General features: G+C 49.8%; 1 protein-coding gene across 4 annotated transcripts; it reads right to left on the bottom strand.

The window, feature by feature from the left end:
- Nucleotides 1-572: 572 nt before the first annotated feature.
- Nucleotides 573-19,012, bottom strand: ARHGAP30 (Rho GTPase activating protein 30). Of its 4 annotated transcripts, none has more exons than XM_021089539.2 (12): nucleotides 18,856-19,012; nucleotides 12,633-12,735; nucleotides 9,345-9,489; nucleotides 7,315-7,397; nucleotides 7,038-7,145; nucleotides 6,374-6,501; nucleotides 5,272-5,443; nucleotides 5,089-5,192; nucleotides 4,936-5,013; nucleotides 4,243-4,644; nucleotides 3,041-3,306; nucleotides 573-2,947 (listed from the first exon to the last, which is right to left on the bottom strand). In XM_021089539.2, exons 1-12 carry the CDS (start codon nucleotides 18,950-18,952, stop codon nucleotides 1,334-1,336), a joined length of 3,300 nt encoding a protein of 1,099 aa, XP_020945198.1. In that variant the 5' UTR covers nucleotides 18,953-19,012; the 3' UTR covers nucleotides 573-1,333. The 4 variants fall into 4 exon arrangements, with proteins under 4 accessions (XP_020945198.1, XP_020945200.1, XP_020945203.1 ...); XM_021089541.2 differs by having other exon boundaries at nucleotides 3,212-3,306; XM_021089544.2 differs by having other exon boundaries at nucleotides 9,345-9,485.
- Nucleotides 19,013-20,325: the final 1,313 nt, after the last annotated feature.

Below are 20,325 nucleotides of genomic sequence, written 5' to 3'. Positions count from 1 at the left end.
TATACTTATTTGTATTAGGGTTAGAAGGCACCTAAAGACCCTCCAGGGCTTCCAGTTTTTGAGAGGCTCACAGTTTCTGGGAGAGGCATCTTGATTCCCATTCTTTTTCAGTCAAGACCTACCCTCAAGTTGCGGGGGCGGTAATGAGACGAGTTCAGAGCCTGGAGCCAGACAAACTCGGGTCTCAGACCTAACTCTGCCACTTCTTGGCTCTGAAACCTTTGGCAAACCTTTTGACTTAATTTAGTTTCCTCATCTGTGAAATGGATTTACCTGTACCAACCTTTTAGAATTATTAAGTGGATTCAGAAAAATCAGGAGCATAGACTATGTGCACATAGAATACCTAGCCTTTACTGGCACATAATGAGCATTATGCAAATATAAGTTTCTCTTCCGCATTTCCTGACCACCATGAACCCAGCTCTAGTTTCCAGCCGCAGGTCTCTATGGCAACAACTGAGGAAGAGCACCCAAACAATAAAAGCAGAAAAGACAACGAATGGTCAAATATTTGAAAATATGATACCTGTCACTCAAGACTTTAATAAGAGTAATGAAACTCCACACTATTTACGTGTAAAAATACAACTTTTATTATGAGACATTGCCCCTTGGGATTCGTGGCCCCCAGCCTATCCAGACAAGTAGTCCCAGGGTGTAAGTGACATCATTCCCCTTCCCTGAAATAGGAAGTTATTCCGAAGGGAAAAGAAGAGGGCAGAGAGATCTGTACAAGACCTCTCTGTCTTGAGATGCAGGGAGGCAGAAAGTAGGGGAGCTAGGAAGGGAGCCTGTCCCTCCAACAAATACTACAGGGTTCAAAAAGTTTCTTGGACATGTTCCTCCTAAGCTGAGGAGCAGGAGGCGTTTAACAGCCCCAAAGTAGAACAAGGATGGGTAACTCTAGAAGTGTTTGTGTATAATAAGCTCCGATATGGCCCTGACCTCTGCCTTTACCCTGGACTTCCATGAAGAGAAGTTCATTGCCTCAGAGGATGGCAGGAACTTGGCTGGAGTTCCCCCGTCATTCTTCACTTTGAGAAACCTGTAAGTTTTTCTACCTACTCTTTGTTCCCTTTGGCCAATGACCCCACTCTCTGGGAACAGGATCTTGGTGACTCTTTCTGGAATCTCCTAAGGGATAAGTGCTTTGTGTCTGAGACAAGCTCAAGTAAACAGAGATAGTGCCTCTCACAGTCAAAGAGAAACTGGAGGGCCAAAACCTATAGGGTTGGGCACTACAGCTACTCAGGCTGCAGAAGAGACAGCTTCAGAAACCACGGAGTTTCAAGACAACTACTGTCCTCTTTGCCCTGTGGTCTGGTCCTAATCACAGTCCCTTCCCTTTCCCAGAGTTAGCCTGTGTTTCAAATGCATATGATCGGCGCTGGGGAGGCGCAAGGGGGTCAGGGAGCTGAGGTTCTTTAGGGGGCAGACTAAGCCGACTCCGGGATCCAGACCCTTCTGTGCCTTCAGCTGGGAGCTCCAGGCAGCTAAGGGGCCTAGAAGAATGGGCAGGGATCGTGCTATAGGGGGAGGTTTTAGGGATGAGGCTGTAGTCCCCAGCCCCAGTACAGGTCTGGGTCCGCCGAACGCTCTGAACTTCAGTCCTCTGGCGGTCCCGGGCCAGGGCAACAGCAGCATCAAAGGAAAGACTGCCCCCATTCCTCCAAGAGGAGCGGGAAGCTCTGGTACCCCAGGCCCTTTCCCCAGGAGTCCCATCAAGCCGGCCAGGCCTCGGGCATGGGTTTGCTGGTGCCACGTGGATCTTGCCACACATTGCAGTGGGCATTCTGGCAAACTGTGGTTTGGGAGGCACCACAGGCACAGAGCGGACCTGTTGGACCTGAACCAGGGTGGAAGCCAGGCGCATGCCCACACCACCAGCCGCGCCAAGGGGACTCGGCTGCCCCTCAGGCTCCATCTCCTCTGACTGGGGTGGCTGTGGGGCTGCCTGGTCTGTCTCAGTGGACTGGGCACTGCCCTCTCTGGCACTGTCAACCTCCAAAGACTCTATATCTGACCCGTCAGGGAGGGAGCCCTCTTCTAAATGGTCACTTGCAGCCCTCTGGTCTCCCTCAGCTTCTCCATCTCCAGTCTCCTGTTCCTGACTGACCTCCCCTGCTCTTCCTTCAGCTGCTGCTTCTGGGATTCTGCTGTCTTCACCATCTCCTTGATCTTCTCTTGTCTCTTGGTCCTCATTCCCCCTCTGTCCTTTGACCTCATCTTCTCTTTCAGCCTCTTCTTTGTGTACAACCTCCCAGCTCTCCCCAGCAATTTGCTTTTCCTGGGCGCCATGCTCTGGCTCCCTTCTGGCTTCTACTTGAGCTTCATCTCCTTCCTCAGCTTCGTCCTCTCTCTCAGTATTTCTTTCCTTCTCCTTGTCCTTACCCTGCTCTACTCCTGTTTCCTCCACACCTTTAACTTCCTCCTTACTCTCATCCTCCTCCTGACCTTTGGACTCTTCTTCCTTGGCCTCTGTGTCCTCTGTCTCTTCTCCACCTCCTTCCCTCAAACTGTCAATCACCTTTTGGCTTCCCTCAGGCTCCACTCCTTCCTCACTGGCCTCTTCACCCTCCACCTCGGTCTTTGGTCTCCTCTCAGCCTCCTCCCTGATGTCCCATCTGCTTCCAGGCTCAGCCTCCTTGCCCTCCCTATCTTCCTGGAATGCCTGCTCTCCGTCACCCTGTCCTGGAGCCTCCTGTCTTCCACACCCTGCTACCTTTTCCTCTAGACTGCCTGGACCCTCCCAGGTCAGGGGTTTGGGCCCCAGAAGGGGACTTAGGTCATCATAGGCACTCAGGAAGACTTCTTCCCCACTTTCTTCCTCTGCTTCAGGCCTGGGTTCAGGAGAGTCCAGGGAGCAGCAGCTGGGAGCCAGGACAAACTGCGCCTCATCCAGAGACAGGTCATCCAAGGGTGGTTCCACAGAGAATTCCTCCACCTGTAAACACCGTATTGTGGCTCAGGACCAGGTGGCCCTGTCCAAACCTCGGGATTCCTTACCACCCCCAAACGCAGCACAGCGCCTCCTTACCTGAGGCCCAACTCCCAGGAGCTCCTCCAGGTAGCCCATCCCAGGGTCGTCCTCCCCAGGGGAGAAGGCTGCTCCTGCTGGTTCTGCCTTGGCCACCTCCCCATCCTCCACCCCCACCCACTCGGGCTCTGAGCTGCTTGAGTCCTCTAGGAAGGAGAAGGAATCCTGCACCTCCTGGGACAGGCAGTCCTCCAGGGCAGGGGCCACATCCACTGGGCTTGAGTCAGCCAGGGGACCTGGGGCTGGACTTGCCTCCAAGTTCTCATCTGTTGGGAAAGAGATAGTTGCAGGAGTACAAAGGTCAAGACCAGCCCTGACCCTTTCCAGTATGAGTCTTCCCAGCATTGCTGCAGTATGGGCCCAGCATTCCCAGCATAGATACCCCATGTGGCTGATCTCTCAGACCAGTATTCCCAACTCTTGGCTTATAGCCATGTTTATTGAGCTCCTGCCAGGTGCCAAGCACTGTGCTGTACATTTTATGATGCATTATCCTATTTTCTCCACAAAACAACCCCATAATGTAGGGTATTTATCCCCATTGTACATATGAGGAAACTGAGACTCAGATATGTCCAGAGGTCACACATGCAATAAGTGGCACAGCCAAAGTTTGAATCCAAGGCTGCTTAACTCTGTACACCTTGTCCTTACGCAGTATCCTATGCTGCTTCAGTACTTTCTCATCATCGACACTTCAGGAACTGGAGTCAGAGCAAAGATCAGATCCTGGCTCTGCCTCCTCTTACCAAACTGCTAAACCTAAGTCTCAGGTCCCACTGCTGTAACATAAGGATAACAACAAGACCTGTGTCAACATTATGAGAAAAGGAGATGAGCTAATGCCTTCAAAGTCCTTAACAAAGCACATCGTAAGCTCTTGACAAATGTTAGCTATTAGTATTAATATTATTATTATTACTGTGATCTAGTCTATATTCCCACTTTGTATTTAGTAATTCCTGCTGTATATATCTGGCACAGATCCCCATTCTTGCACCTTTCAGTGATCTAAGGCTTCCAAGGATCCTCCCCATGTGAATTTCACACAACTTGAAAATATTACCGGATTCCTCCAATCTTGAATCCAAAGAGGCAGGTGAAGCTAACCACCCAAAGCCCACGGCAGATCCGCAACATCAGAGCCTCAGCCTAGAGTTCTAGTCCCCTGTTCCAGTCTTGGGCAATCCCTGAGTTCTCACCTGGGGGGCCAGGGCCCAGGCCAGGGCCAGGGCCAGGGCCGGAGGCAGGGCTTGGCCGGGGCTGTAGGGCGGGGTACTCAAGGCCACGGGTGAACCCAGCCAAGGAGATGTTAGAGATGATGTGTGGGGATATGTTGAGCATAGAGCTGATGTGTGGTGGGAGGTTGACATCATAGGGCTCTGAGATGTGGACTCCAGCACGGCGCTCTGCATGGCTGTTGCCCCCAGCACGGATTGCTGACCGCCCCGTTCGTGGTGTGCCTGGCTCAGAGCTCGTGCCACCCAGCGCCTCTGCCTCAGGCTCCTGTTCACCCTCTGCTGCTTCTGCAGAATCATTCTCCAAGCTCTCTGGCAGCAGCGGGCTTGGCCGGGGACTTCCGGATCCCACCAATCCCTCTGGCTCTGTGGAGGAGACAGCAGTAGGCAGGCAATAGCCTGGGCTGCAAGGGGCCTGGACACCTCAGAAAGGCTCTGAAGAGTGCCCATTGTTTTCTCTAACCTGGAAAGCACCAGGCCCAACTTCCCTTAGCCACTACTGCAAACTCTTCATAGTCAGCAGATCAAAGGCCACCCCACCTGCACATACTTAGGAACCCCCTTCTCTCCCTGCAGACACAGTCACTGGCCATCACTACCTACCTTCCCCCAAATAACCCCCCCGACACACACACAGTAGTGTACACCCATACTCACCATCATTGGCTCCAGCCACAGCACTCAGTGAGTCCATGCTCTTGGCTGGCCGCAGAGTCCCCTTATCGGATTTGTCTTCTGCAAGACAGTGATGTGTGTAGAGCCAGTGCCCAGCACACCCTCAGAGCTCCCTGTACATCTCCCCAGACTTACCCCTGTCCTCAGCACCCCGTGGAAATTTACGCTTGGTTTCATGACCAGAGCGACCCAGATTGAAGATGGATCTCCACTTCCTGACCTTCAAAGACCCCTTCCTCCTGGAGGGAGTGGAGAAATCACTGGGGTCAGAGCCTGGTGGTCAGTGCAGGGCAGAAGGGCCCAGGAAGGAGGCCTTACTTGTGCTCCGCAATCTCTATGATAGTGTGATAGGGCCGCATCTGTGGAGGTCCATCACCAGCCTGCAGGATGTTGGGCAGGTGGTAGGGTAGGGATCTTGGCATAAGGTCCTCAGGGCTGCCTAACACCCGGGCCCCAGGAAGTGGTCGCCATCCACTTTCCACCTCACCACCTAGGAAGAGAAGAGGAATCAGCCAGCCAGGAACAGAGGAGCTTTGGGTAACCAACTCCTCACTGCACCCTCCCACTTATCAACTACCAGGCTAGGGGTACGCTCAGGCCCCTGGAGGCAGACTCTCTGTGTCTAGCTCCTCAAGAGGGAGTCCTCAGGGACAAAGAGGGCCAGGAGCTCCCAGAACATTGTCCCATAGGGCCAGGGGTAGAAATGATCAGTCACTAGCCTTAAGAACTGGGACAATTGGAGTTCCCTGGTGGCCTAGTGAGTTAGGGATCTGGTGCTGTCACTACTGTGGCTTGGGTTACTGCTGTGGCACAGGTTTGATCCCTGGCCCAGGAAATTTCACAAGCCATGGGCATGGCCCCCCAAAAATTAAAAAAACAAAAACAAAAAACTGGAGTTCCTGTCGTGGCGCAGCAGAAACGAATCCAAGTAGGAATCATGAGGTTGCGGATTCAATCCCTGGCCTCGCTCAATGGGTTAAGGATCAGGCGTTGCCATGAGCTGTGGTGTAGGTTGCAGACATGGCTCGGACCTAGTGTTGCTGTGGCTGTGGCATAGGCCAGCGGCAACAGCACAGATTAGACCCCTAGCCTGGGAACCTCCATATGTCATGGGTGTGGCCCTATGATGACAAAAAAAGACAAAAAAAACAAAAACAAAAACAAAAAAAAAAAAACACTGAGATAATGATTAAGAAAGTGTGCCCTGGCTTGAGAGCAAAAGAGGCCTGCTCAGGTCCTGACTGTGCCATTATCTCTCCAAAGCCTTCTCCCCATGACCATGAGAAGCATCACTTTATGAGACTCAGTTCTATCATCTGCAAAGCAGGGAGACTGAATTAGATGATCTCAGAGCCCTCTATACTCTGACATGACTTCCCAGATAGAGAATGGTGATGAGGTGGATAGGAAGGACACTGACCAGAGAGAGCAGCACCCCCAAAGAGCTGGTCCACATGCGTGAGGATGAATTCCACGACAATGGACTGCACACGCACTTCCATGAACGCTGCTGTCCCGTTGAACCCTGAAGCCTCTATATCCTTAGACCTGTGGAGATGTGGAGTTATTCTTCCCTAGCCCCGCCACACTTCCCCATCTGAATTCTCCCTAGAACTACCTTATACCCTTTCTCCTGCATGTCATTGTTCTACACGCATGATTCAAGTTTCAAATACCACTTCCTCCAGGAAGCCTTCTTAGACACCCTCCTCACCTCTACCTCCTCTGCACACCAGGATGCCAGGTGTATAATAAATCTCAGGACTTCTCATAATTTACCTTGCACCACACGGAGTGACATGCAGGCCATTTCTCCATCTGCTCAACAAACATTTAATGGGGACCCCTGTCCTGCTCCAGTTCCTGAGCTCAGTGACACTTTGTAAGAAAATACAAAGGTCCTGCCCTTAGGGACTTTACTCAAGCTCAGAGAAGGAGCTCACATGGGTAATCCTGAACCTTCCTGTTTCTCACTGGCTTCTGTGAGACCCCTCTCCAGTGCACCCACACAGCCACACCCCATCCTCGAGCAGCCTAGGCTCCACCTCGGGTCACCACGCCAAGATCCCCACACATGTGCCCACCTCAGCAGGTTGGGGGCCCATACGATGGCCAGGTTGCGGGCATGCATGTTGGTCTGGGCACTGAATGAGGCCATGTGAACCAAGTGCCGCATGAGGAACTCCAGTGTCCTGCAGAAAGGGGGCCGCAAGGGGCAGAGGTCACATGGGGAACACACAGGCTGGGGTAGGATTGAGGTGTGGGAGAAAAGAGAAGTGACAAGCCAAGGCCCCAGGTGGAGAGAGAGCTTGGGCTGAGAGAGGGGAGTTGAGACTCTGGGTGGGGAGGGGCTCCACACACCTGTAGTTTGCGACAGGGAGTTCTCGAAGCACTTCTAGAATCTTGACCAAGCGCTCAGGTTCCAACTGCACTGCCACAGCTTCCTGGTTGGGAGGAAGGGTTCAAGAAGCAGGAGTCAGGGACCTAGGGCTGCCCTGGCTCACTCCCCAGAGCTCTGAGCCAAACTCTCAGAACAAACTGTGCTGTACCCACGCTCTCCCATGCCCTGGATCTTCAAAACCCAGTCACGTAGCAGACAGAATATGGGACCCACAAGACCTGCAGCTGAATCTTGGCTATGCTTCGTGACCTTGAGTAATTCACTGCCACTCTCTGCTTTAGCATCCTTATCAATAATGCTCTGGTGGCATTCCCCTTGTGGCTCAGCAGTAATGAACCTGACCAGTACCCATGAGGACACAAATTTGATTCCCTGGCCTCACTCAGTGGATTAAGGATCCAGCGTTGCCGTGAGCTGTGGTGTAGGTCGCAGGTGTGGCTTGGATCTGGCGTTGCTGTGGCTGTGGTGTAGGCTGGCAGCTGGAGCTCCCATTTGACCCCTAGCCTGGGAACTTCCATATGCCGAAGACGCAGCCCTAAAAACAAAAAGACAGAGTTATAATGTTCTGGTACTGGAATGCATCAGTGGGTCCACCCTTCGGGTGCCCCAGGAGCCAAGGAATTCCTTCAAGGTGTCCAGGAAGGCCTATGCCCACCCAGTCTGGCCTATATGGGCTGAATGGCATGCCCTGCTGTTTGGAACCATTAAATGATGTTGTGTTCAATAAAATGCAACTTAATTTAAAAGTGTTACTCAATTAAGACAGCACTTTTGGAGTTCCTTTGTGGCTCAATGGGGGTTAAGAGCAAAACACAGTGTCTGTGAGGATACAGTTTCCATCCCTGGCCTCCCTCAGTGGATTAAGGATCCCATGTTGCCGCAAGCTGCTGCACAGGTCTCAGATGTGGCTTGGATCTGGTGTTGCTGTGGCTGTGGTGTAGGCTGGCAGCTGCAGCCCCAATTCTACCCCTGGCTCAGGAACTTCCATATGCCCCAGGTGAGGCTTAAAAAAAGAAAGAAACTGTAAATGAACTATAATGGAAAAAATAAAAATCATTAAAAAAAAAAAGATAGTACTTTTTTTTTTTTCTTTTTTCTTTTTAGGGCCGCACATGCAGCATATGGAAATTCCCAGGCTAGGGGTAGAATTGGAGCTACAGCTGCCGGCCTACACCACAGCCACAGCAACACGGGATCTGAGCTGTGTCTCCAACCTACACCATAGCTCATGGCAATGCCGAATCCCCGATCCACTGAACAAGGCCAGGGATCAAACCCACATCTTCATTATATACTACTTGGATTCCTTTCCGCTGCGCCACAACAGGAACTCCCAAAAGATAGCACTTTTGTCATATATTTTCTTATTCAAAAGGTGTTCAACTCTAGAGTTTCTGCTGTGGTGCAGTGGGTAATGATCCAGCTGGTCTCTGTGGCATTGCCAGATTCCATCTCGGCCTAGCACAATGGGTTAAGGATCCAGCTTTGCCACAGCTGTGGTGTAGGTCACAGATGTGGCTTGGATTTGATCCCCCGGCCCGGGAACTTCCATGTGCCATGCAGGTGCAGCCAAAAACAAACAAAACAAAACAAAACAAAACAAAAAAGATGTTCACCATATAATCACAGTTCATGGAGAGGCATGCTTAAAAATTTTTTGACTTTCTAAAAGGTTTCTCATTCTCTTAAATATAGGGAAGCTCCGGTCTAGGTGATTTCCAAGGACTTTCCAGCTTCTACTCTCTGCCTGGCCTCTACTCTCCCCAAGTCTTGCCCTGCACTGTGTGCAGTTTGCAGACCTTAGGAAAAGGAAAGACAGTGAAGAAGATAGCAGGGCTAGGAGATTTGAAGGGGAGGGGTCTTTTCATCTTCCTGTGGTCTCTGTCATTCAGAATCCCTAGGCTCTGTCTGGCATTGGACGCACCTGGGATGTCAGAACCAGAGCAGCCACCCTCAGCCTTCTGTTCCACCCCGCTGCCTCTCAACTCACAGCAAACTTGTCATAGAGCCGATAAGTCAGCAGGGGGTCTGGCAGCTCTCTGAAATAGGCCTTGCACAGCGAAGAGACGCAGTGAATGTCCTGAAGGTAAACATCTCGCCGCAGGTCTGGCTTCCGCTCAGCCTCAAACTCCTGCCTGGGGAGGTGGAGAGTGGTCAGGAGTGGTGGGGGTATGGGGGGTTGTGGGGAGAGGGGGGAGCTATAGAGGTGGAGTCCAGGCATGCTCGAGGGTCAACATGTATGAAACTTGGACCGAAGCCATTGGGTTGTGTATATACATGAGAAAGCAGGTATAAGGCGTTGTATCTGTCAACATGCAAAGTGGATGTGAGGGTGGGTAAGTGGATGGGTAGGTGGGTTTATGCATGAACAGGGGTAAATGTCAGGATGTAGCTGTAGGTGTGAGTAGCAATGGAGGGGTCTGTAGGAGTCGGAGAAGTGGGGTGGGGGAAGACTAAATGTGTGTTTCTGGGTCTGTGTAAAGATGGCTGAGTGTAGGGGTTCCCGTCATGGCTCAGCAGAAATGAATCTGACTAGCATCTGTGAGAATGCAGGTTCAATCCCTGGCCTCACTCAGTGGGTTAAGGATCTGGTGTTGCCGTGAGCTGTGGTGTAGGCCGAAGATGTGGCTCGGATCCTGCTTTGCTGTGGCTGTGGTGTAGGCTGGCAGCTATAGCTCCATTTTGACCCCTAGCCTGGGAACCTCCATGTGCCGGGGTGCAGCCCTAAATAGACAAAAGACAAAAAAATAGTAATAATAAAAAAAGATTGCTGAGTGTAACTCTTAGAAGGAAACTAAGTGTAAATTTACATGACCTTGGATCAGGCAACAGTTTCTTGGATATGACACCAAAAGCACCAGAAACCAAAGGAAAAAAAGATAAATTTAATATCAAAATTACAAACTATTGTGTTAGAAAGGACAGTTTTGAGAAAATGAAGACAACCCACAGAATGGGAGAACATATTTACAGATCATAGATTTAATAAGTGGCTAATATTCAGGATATATAACAACTCTTACAACTCAAAAGAGACAAATAACCTAATTTTATGGTTTATTTTATTTTTATTCTTTTTAAAAAATTTAAACTATTTTTTTTTTTTTTTGTCTTTTTGTATTTTCTAGGGCTGCACCCAAGGCATATGTAGGTTCCCAGGCTAGGGGTCCAATCGGAGCTGTAGCTGCCGGCCTACACTGCAGCCACAGCAATGTCAGATCCGAGCGGTGTCTGCGACCTACAACACAACTCACGGCAACGCCGGATCCTTAAGCCACTGAGCAAGGCCAGGGATCCAACCCGCAACCTCATGATTCCTAGTCGGATTCTTTTCCTCTGAGCCACAACAGGAACTCCTAAACTATTTTTTTTTTCTTTGGCTGCGGCCGTGGCATGTGGGAGTTTCCTGGCCAGGGATCAAACCAGTTCCACAGCTGTAACCAGAGCCACAGCAGTGACAATGCCAGATTCTTAACTCACTAGGCCAGCAGGAAAATCCCTAAAATGCACAAAAATTTTGAATAGACATTTCCCCAAAGAAGATACACAAATAGCTACTAAGCACACAGAAGGTGTTCAACATCATTAGCTACTAGAGAAATGCAAATAGAGATAAAATATCCCCTCATACCCATTAGGGCAGCTATAGTCAAAACCACACAGAATTACAAATACTGGCAGGGATATGGAGAAATTGGAACGCTCCTATATTGCTGGTAGAAATGTAAAATGATGCAATTTCTTTTTCTTTTTTTTGTCTTTTGTCTTTTTGTTGTTGTTGTTGCTATTTCTTGGGCCGCTCCCGCGGCATATGGAGGTTCCCAGGCTAGGGGTCCAATCGGAGCTGTAGCCACCGGCCTACGCCAGAGCCACAGCAACTTGGGATCCGAGCCGCGTCTGCAACCTACACCACAGCTCACAGCAATGCCGGATCCTTAACCCACTGGGCAAGGCCAGGGATCGAACCCGCAACCTCATGGTTCCTAGTCAGATTCGTTAACCACTGCGCCACGACGGGAACTCTAAATGATGCAATTTCTATGGAAAACAATTTGGCAGTTGTTTAAAAAATTCAACATAAGAGTTACCACATGACCCAGCAATTTCAATCCTAGGTATATACTCAAGAGAATTGACACCGTATTGATATGAATATAAATTATTGAAACCATGTTTATACAAAATATGTGTTCATGAACGTTTATATCAGCATTATTCATAATAGCCAAAAGGTGGAAACAATCCAAATAGCTACCAATGGATGAATGGATAAACAAAATGTGGTAACACCACACAATGGAATATTATTCAGCCAAAAAAGAAATGAGGCGTTCCTGTTGTGGCTCAGTGGAAATGAATATGACTGGTATCCATGAGGACTCAGGTTTGATCCCTGGCCTCGTTCAGTGGGCTAAGGATCCGGCATTGCCGTGAGCTGCTGTGTAGGTTGCAGCTGCAGCTTGGATCCTGCGTTGCAGTGGCTGTGGTGTAGGCTGGCAGCTACAGCTCCGATTCAACCTCTAGCCTGGGAACCTCCAAATGCTGCGAGTACAGCCCTAAAAAGACAAAAAGAAAGGAAGGAAGGGAGGGAGGATGGAAGGAGGGAAGAAATGAATATTGGTACATGCAATATTTGTGAACCCCGAAAACATGCTAAGCAAAAAAAGCCAGGTACAGAAAATTACAATTATATGATTCCATTTATATGAAATGTCCAGAATAGGCAAATCCATAGAGACAGAAGGTGGACTCATGGTTGCCAGGGCCTGGGAGAGAGAAGTGTGGAGTGACTTGCTGATGGGTACAGGTTTCTTTGGGGGTTGATGAAATGTTCTGCAATTAGATAGTGATGGTGGTCGCACAACCTTGTAAATATACTGAAAACCACTGAACTGTACATTTTTAAAGTTTTATTGAAGTATAGTTGATTTACAATACTGTGATAATTTCTGCTGTACAACTAAAGTGATTCAGTTTGAATTGTAACTTTTAAATGATGCATTTTATGGCATGTGAATCATATCTAATTTTTTTCTTTTTAAAAGCTGAGCGGACGCCTGTGGGAGTGGAGATATGTGTGTGTGCACATGTGTGCACATGCATGCACACAGGCTAGCCTGTGAGGAGTGTGGGGCATGGTCTTAACCTTTCCTGAGGAGACTGGAGCTCCTCCCTTGGTACTGACCTCTCATCTATGTTTCCTTCTCCGCACTTCCCCTCACCCCTCTGGCTCCCTAGCCTCCTGGTCATAGAGCCCTCCCCTCACTGCCTGACTCACCGAAGCTTCTGGATGTTGGAAGAGACCCCTGAGAGGCGGTAGATCCCATCCACCACTCCATATTCCTCCACAAACTCTGCACAGCTCCTTAGCACCTGGGGTACTGGGACACAGAGGAGGCAAATAAAGAAAAATCAGAAGGACTGGAAGGTCAGAAGCTATGGGCGTCTGAGAAATGGACACATCAGGCAAGGGAATTAAGGGAGATTGAAGGCAAACCTCTTGGAACAAAAAGTTGTCAGGGAGTTCCCATCGTGGCTCAGAGGTAATGAACCTGACTAGGATCCATGAGGACGTGGGTTCGATCTCTGGCCTCACTCAGTGGTTTAAGGATCTGGCATTGCCGTGAGCTATGGTGTAGGTCACAGATGCGGCTCGAATCTGGTGTTGCTGTGGCTGTGGTGCAGGCCGGCAGCTACAGCTTCTATTTGACCCCTAGCCTGGGAACTCCCATATGTTGTGGGTGTGGCCCTAAAAAGGCAAAAAAAAAAAAAAAGTTGTCAGAAAGATTTTTTTTTTTTTTTGTCAGAAAGATTTTTACAGGACATCAGCTCCAACCTACCAACCTATTAAAATCTCTCTGCCGGAGTTCCCCTTGTGGCTCAGTGGTTAACGAATCCAATTAGGAACCATGAGGTTTTGGCCTTGCTCAGTGGATTAAGGATCCAACATTGCCGTGACCTGTGGTATAGGTTGCAGATGCGGCTTGGATCCCAAATTGCTGTGGCTCTGGCGTAGGCCGGTGGCTACAGCTCCAATTAGACCCCTAGCCTGGGAACCTCCATATGCCACAGGTGAAGCATATGGAGAAAAAAGCAAAAAAAAAAAAAAAAAAAAAAAGACAATAAAATAAAATCTCTCTGCCCATTGGGTCTAGAGTCTTTTGGGTTTTGTTTGTTTGTGTGCTTTTTAGGGTGGCACCCACAGCATATGGAAGTTCCTAGGCTAGGATTAGAGTCAGAGCTATAGCTGACAGCCACAGCCGCAGCAACACAGGATCCCCAACCCATTGAGAGAGGCCAGGGATAGAACCCGCATCCTCATGGATACTAGTGGGATTCGTTTTTGCTGCGCCACAATAGGAACTCCCTGGGTTTAGAGTCTTGGCATAACCCCTGCCCCTGCCCCTCCATACTGCCCATTCCTGTTAGAAAGTTCTGCCTTTGTTGACCTGAAATGTGTCTCCCTGTAATTACTAGCTGCTACTACAGCAATTTTAAAGAGGCACCAGTCTGCTTGGAAGAGGAGTCCGGGTAAAGGATTGGTCTTGAAACTGCTTTTAACTCTTACTCTACATAAGATAAAGGAACATTAGCTTTTCCAACCAAAATGAGACAGAATTGATGGGCACTACTGTGAAGCACCTCCTCCAGTAAGCAAGTGCATAGATGTTAGGTCTGTCATAGGAAGGTACACAAAATTGTGACAGACCTTCAGACAGGTCAGTTCAGGAGAGAAGTGCTGGTGTTGCCAAGCACTGTGCATTAGACAAGAAAAGTAAGGATCAAAGAAGTAGCAGTTCCCGCCATGGTTCAGTGGTTAACGAATCTGACCAGGAACCATGAGGTTGGGGTTCAATCCCTGGCCTCGCTCAGTGGGTTAAGGATCTGGTGTTGCCAGTGAGCTGTGGTGTAGGTCGCAGACGTGGCTCAGATCCTGCACTGCTGTGGCTCTGGTGTAGGCAGCTACAACTCCAATTGGACCTCTAGCCTGGGAACCTCTATATGCCTTGGGTGTGGCCCTAGAAAAGACAGAAAGACAAAAAGACAAAAAAAAAAAAAAGAAGAAGAAGAAGAAGAAGAAGTAATGAGTGCCTGGTGTCACCCAGCTAGAGCCAGGATTCAAATACAAAAAGCTGTATTATCTCTTCCTACTTCAGACCCCTCCCCAGTTACTAGATTGTAAACTCCTTAAGGACAAGGACAAAGTATGACCCATTTTACTGTTTCTTCTATTATCTGCCATGGTTTATCCTCAGATACCATGTGTTGAATCTCATCTCCATAAGGCCACATATTTCTTTTTTCTTTCTCTGTTTTTTTTTTTTTTTTTTTTTCGGCCTTTTGTCTTTTTTAGGGCCACACCCGCAGCATATGGAGGTTCCCAGGCTAGGGGTCTAATCGGAGCTGTTGCCACTGGCCTATGCCAGAGCCACAGCAACGCCAGACCTGAGCTGCATCTTCAGCCTACACCACAACTTACGGCAATACCAGATCCTTAATCCGCAGGGCGAGGCCAGGGATCGAACCCACAACCTCATGGTTCCCAGTCTGATTCATTTCCACTGTGCCATGATGAGAAAACTCCCAAGGCCCCATCTTTCTAAAGTCTTTCCATGCTTTGCTACAAACATGCTCTGCCACACCCTAATCTTCAACGCTTACTTTACAGACACAGAATGAAATATTAACTGCTCAACCTGGTATGTTGTATGAGACTCTTCACAATGCAAGTCTAGCTGCCATTCCAGCCTTAGCTCCAGCCAGTTCCCCCAAGAAATCCCATGATCCTTCGTTACTCCGTGGACAAGATTTGGTACCATCACTCATGTTATTCCCTTGCCTGGAAATGCACTCCTCTCTGGCTCCGCTTGGTGAACTCCTATATATTCCTCAAACATTACCTCCAATTCTGAACTCTGTGCTTTTATGTGTGTTATAGTTCCCACAGTCCTTTGTTTATATCTATACTATACCGCTTAGTGTATTTTGTTATGATTAGTGTATTTCGTATCTATACCTTCTGACAAACAGTAACATCCTCTTCAGCATCTAGCACAGTGTTGAAACAGAACAGGTGCTCAACAGATGTTTATCAAATTACTCAATGAATTAGTCAATGAACTGAAGATCTTATAGAGAATATTGCCTAAGACAAAACATTGAGTCCAATTAACTGAGACTCACCGGAGAAATCCCTGTCATGAGATCGTGTCAGAGAAAGCTGTGATTCTCTTAAGCCACCTGTTTTTTCCTATGGCTTTCTGGATTTTATAATTGATTAGGTTTACCTCTTTACTTAACTACTGGAAAGCTCAGACCCCCATCCCTATAGGAGCCATATAGTCGACCTAGGATGCATTTCTGGGTACTGTGTACAGATCTTACCCATCTTGTTTTCCCTTCAACTCAGTTCCTCCAGTTATTGGTTCTTTGTGTAAAGGCTTGGGTTTGGGGAGTCATCCATCCCAAGCTCTTTGTGGAATTAAGTAAGATAGAAATACAGACTGAAGGAAGTCAATAAACCCATCAACCACTATTTTAAACCCTCCTTATATGACTTGATGTCCACACCCTTTACCCTCCTGCACCCCAAGCCAAGACTTGGGTGAGAAACGGAAAGCATCGATAGTGCAAAAATTTAAGGAAACACTCACTCTTAGGGTTGCGCAAGTGCCCGCTGAGCACATGCACGATCTTGTGAGTCAATGCCTCCTTAAGAAAGAAGCACCTAGGTTACTTGACCAGCCCTAAGAGGGAAATCTTCCTTAAATTTTGCACCCTAGTCACCTCTCTTGCTTCACTTTAGTCCTAGCCTTACGTTCACCATCTATCCCTTCAGGACCTGTGCCCAGTTGCCAGGGTCCCCCTGACCTCGGGTTCCCCCTACTGAATGCAGAGATGGGGCAGACTCTCCTCATTCAAGCTGTTGCTCTTCTCTGAGTGACTAATGCTACCCCAGCTCCTTAGGCCACCACTCTGTTGATTCATAAATAGTTCACTGCCACCTAAACCCCAGGTTCTTTTCACACGAAATGCAACCAAACCAGATAGTCCTCACCCCATCTTTCTCTGTTGATTGTGAATCTCCACAGAATGCCTTTTAAAAAGGCCTTCGAGAGCCTAAGGAGTCAGAGCCAGAGATGAAATGGATCAAAGAGATGGGAGAAGAGATAACAGGCTCAGAGAGATGGAGAAGTCAAGGAAATAGAGATCAGAGAAATGGGGTCAGAGATAAAAGTTAGAGACAGAGTTAGGGTGGCAGAGTCAAAGGGATAGAGACACAAGGAAATCAGTGTAATTTCCGGAGGAGGGCCTGAAGCTTAGGAACCTAGAGAATCAGAAACCTGAACAAGGTATCAAAGAGACAAAGATTAGGAAAAAGACGGACTTCATACATGTAAGTGCTTGGGGAAGAAAAGACGCATCTAGGATAAAGAGCTAGGAGAAGGCGCTGAGATGGAGTGGGGCTGCAGGGATGGGGAACCAAAAAAATCAAGGAGGATGAATTAACCAGAAATACAACTCCCCACTGGCCTGGGCTTGCTTTCTTTCTCTCATCCATCCTTCCTTCTTTTTTCTCTTTACTTGTTTTCTTTCTTTCTTTCTTTCTTTCTTTCTTTCTTTCTTGCCTTTCTTTCTCTTTCTTTTTTTTTTTTTTTTTTTTTTGTTGCACGCTGCACCTTCACAGCCACCCACTGCAGTCAGAGCCTTAACCCACAGAGGGAACTCCTGGGCTTTCATTTTTGCTGGGTCTTGGCTTAAAGAGAGAAACCATCACCAGCCTCTCTCTGTCCTTCCACTTTCCACCTGTCTGTGTCACGGGGAACTGGGCAAGGCTGCCGCTGCTGCTCTGCTGCCCAGGATACCCCTCCACCCTTGGGCTCAAGTGAGGTTCTGGTGAAGGGTAGGAGGTGCTTCTGTCTCTCTCTGGGATTCACCAGGATTCAGGCCCAGAAACAGATGTCTATCCCTTCCAGAGAACACGACTTTCACCTTCTAGGAATGTGGACAGAGCCCAGGAAGGGTTGCAGGATTGGAATCTAGGCTAGCTATGAGTTCAGTGTTTGAAAATGAGGTTGGCAGGGGGGCCACAGGAAAGGACAACACCAGAATGAGGAGGCTGAACTGAGGGTTTGCAGACACCTGGAAGAACATCAGCCCCAATTAAATCATGTGGCCCTTGATCAAGAGTTGTCTTTCAAGAGGAATCCCTTGCAAAGGTGTCAGCCCTGGGCTAGCCGCTGGGCTCTGCCCCAGAAGAAAAGAAAGGCACTGAGAAGCCACTTCAGCTGTCTAACACCCTTTGTTGGGGCTGGCCTTTGCCTTAACTGAGGCCAGTGGGGATGGGGGCCTCTGGGGGTGGGGGGGAGAAAAGGGGAAGGAGGTGTCTGGGGACATAGGGGCGGGGCTAAGAGCAGGAAATGAGCTGGGAACCACCATCGCCCTCCCTCCACTGCCGGGAGCCACAGCCCAGAGCTGAGAAGAGGACAAAGAGGAAATGACAGATTGGGGTGGGGTGGGGGTGCGGTGGGGGGGGCGGAAATCGTGCCCATCTTTGGGAGGAGCTCGAAGTACCAAAAACAAGCTGGAGTGGGCAGCCAGGATACCTGTGTTCAGTGCCAAATCAAATCAAGAAATGTTTTTGAGTGTCTGCTCCACACCAAGCACAGTGGAGCAGATGTCCCTGGTCCTGCTGGTTTCTAAGCCCCCTCCGAGGTAACTCAGGAAGGATGCTGGGCAAGCTCCACAGGCAGTCCCCACACCCATCCTCCTTTCCTTGTGCCCTCCACCCCCACCTTCAAACCGGGCCCCAGGCCGTCTCTCCTACTCTTCGGCTCTTCCCCATTTTAGCAGCTTCTTCCCTCACCCTCCACTTTGAACCTGTTTCTCCTTTGCTCAGGGAGAACCAGAGAATCAGAGAGACTGGGGGAGGGGACTATCCCACCCCACAGCTTCACCCGGGGCCCAGCAAGGCTGCAGAGGAACCAGAGCCTCCTAACTTCGTCTCCTCTAACCAAGAAACCCCCGTGGTCCCCATGTGCCATCCTCTGACTCTCCAGAGGCCCTTCTCCCGCCTCCTTTCATTCAGACCCAAGGACCCTCCATTGCCCTCCCTTCCGCCTCTCATCTCCTGACCCTGTCATCTCAGCTTCCTTCTCCTGTCCCCAGCTGTCACCCTCTCACCTCCGTTTCTTCGACCTCTCCTGGGTTTCCAGTGTCTCCATACCCGCCTCTCAGTGGTGCCTTGGTGTCCCCGTTCTCACTCTGAGTCCCTCAGAGTCTTCACCCCCAGTTAGTCACACAAGGGAGCTACTGCGCCTTCTTCACTGAGCCACATTTCCTGCCTCGCCCGTTAATCAGTCTCCTGGGGGTAACCCCAAGCCCCTGCCCCTTCTCCGTGAACTTCTGGGCACTGTTTCTGTACCCTCAGACTGGATCAGGCTGGAGAAGCTCCGTGCCTCCCCATCCACCCAACAGCAGCTCCGGGTTGGCCTCCTTACCCTCCTGGCCTGAGTTCTGCAGGTGCTCCTGCAAGTCACACCCAAACACCCGCTCCTTCGAGCTGCCCTTCTTCTTTCCTTTCTGCCGAGACTTCATGGCCGGAGCCCCAGGGCTCTGGCCCAGCCACCTCTGTCCCCCAAGACCTTTGCCCTACTGGTCCCCCATGGGATCCCAAGCCAGCCTCTGGGCTTGGCCCGGCCCCAGGGGGCAGGGCTCCGAACTGGGGGGTGGAGGGTGGCCTGGGCAACGGACAGCAGCTCCTGCCTCTGGGGCCCCGGCCACACGGAAGTAGCTGTGGAAGAGGAAGCTGCCAGGACCCTGGCAAAAAGCTGTGTCTCGTGGCCGGGCCTGGCACTCGCCCTTCTCGCCCCACTCAGCCCTGGAGGGGCAGGAAGCTGTGCAGCTCCTTAAACCCACTTCCTGTTAGAGCATCTTTGCAACCACAGGGCTGGGGTGGGGGAGGTAGCTGACATTCACATCCTCACCCATTGCTGGGCCTTCGCTCATTGGTCAAGAGGACGTGATGTCAGAGCCCTAGGGTGGGGTGGTAGCGCCTGGAGCGTGAGCAGGTGACTGACACCCTTGGAGATCAGAATTCTAGGGTCTGAGGTGGAGACCAGAGACTTGCTTAGGAGCAGAGCAACACAGGGCTGTTCAGGGCACACCCAGGAGGCAGGATGCCCAGGCTCTGCACCTGATGGCCTGTAGTCTCAGTCAAGTCACGTTACTCCGCTGAGCCTCAGTTTCCACACATATTTAAAATAGGAAGACAGTGGAATTCCCTGGTGGCTCAGTGGGTTGAGGATCTAACATTGTCGCTGGTGTGGCTCGCGTGGCAGCTGTGGCAGGATTTGATCCCTGGCCCAGGAACATCTGCATGTCTCAGCCATGGCCAAAAGTAAAAAATGAAGAGAGTGAACTAGATGATCTTTAAATCCTTCCAATTCTGGGAGTTCCCGTTGTGGCTCAGCAGTAACAAACTTGACTAGTATCCACAAGGATTCGGGTTCGATCCCTGGCCCCACTTAGTGTGTTAAAGCATCCAGCGTTGCCATAAGCTGTGGTGTAGCTAGGTTGAAGATGTGGTTCAGATCTGGCATTGCGATGGCTGTGGTGTAGCTGCAGCTCCAATTCGACCCCTAGCCTGGGAACTTCCATATGCCTTGGGTGCAGCCCTGAGAGACAAGCAGAAACAAAAATAAATAAATAAATGTGTTCCCAATTCTAGCTTTCTGTGGAACTCATTTGAGTTTCTGGTTCTTTGCCTGTAAAAAAGTATATACTGCTGTCTACTTTCCAGGCCTGTCACAGACTCCAGTGCAATACAGGATGTAAAATACTGCCAACTAAGGCACTGCTTATCTTGGAAGGAGTCCTAGCTCCTACCTAGGGACTCTGAGAGATGGCTGAAGGTCTTGTGGAGGCCCCTTCTCTCCCCTGTTCATCCCTGTTCCAGGCATCCTAACTCC

The sequence above is a fragment of the Sus scrofa genome, chromosome 4 (assembly GCF_054392235.1).
Source record: "Sus scrofa isolate SSC_HxYL_T2T_F1_AM1 chromosome 4, Sscrofa_HxYL_maternal_Yorkshire_Landrace_v2.0, whole genome shotgun sequence".
NCBI classification, from domain to species: Eukaryota; Metazoa; Chordata; class Mammalia; order Artiodactyla; family Suidae; genus Sus; species Sus scrofa.
Note: the sequence above shows the minus strand (reverse complement) of the source record. Positions and strands in the feature narration are given on the sequence as shown.

Excerpts from the sequence above, each read along its gene's own strand:
- ARHGAP30 (XM_021089539.2), bottom strand. The coding sequence starts at position 18,952 with ATGAAGTCTCGGCAGAAAGGAAAGAAGAAGGGCAGCTCGAAGGAGCGG. Across the intron at positions 5,014-5,088 it reads ACGGGGTGCTGAGGACAGGG|AAGACAAATCCGATAAGGGG; the intron begins GTAAGTCTGGGG and ends ACTGTCTTGCAG. Across the intron at positions 4,645-4,935 it reads TGTGGCTGGAGCCAATGATG|AGCCAGAGGGATTGGTGGGA; the intron begins GTGAGTATGGGT and ends TCTCCTCCACAG.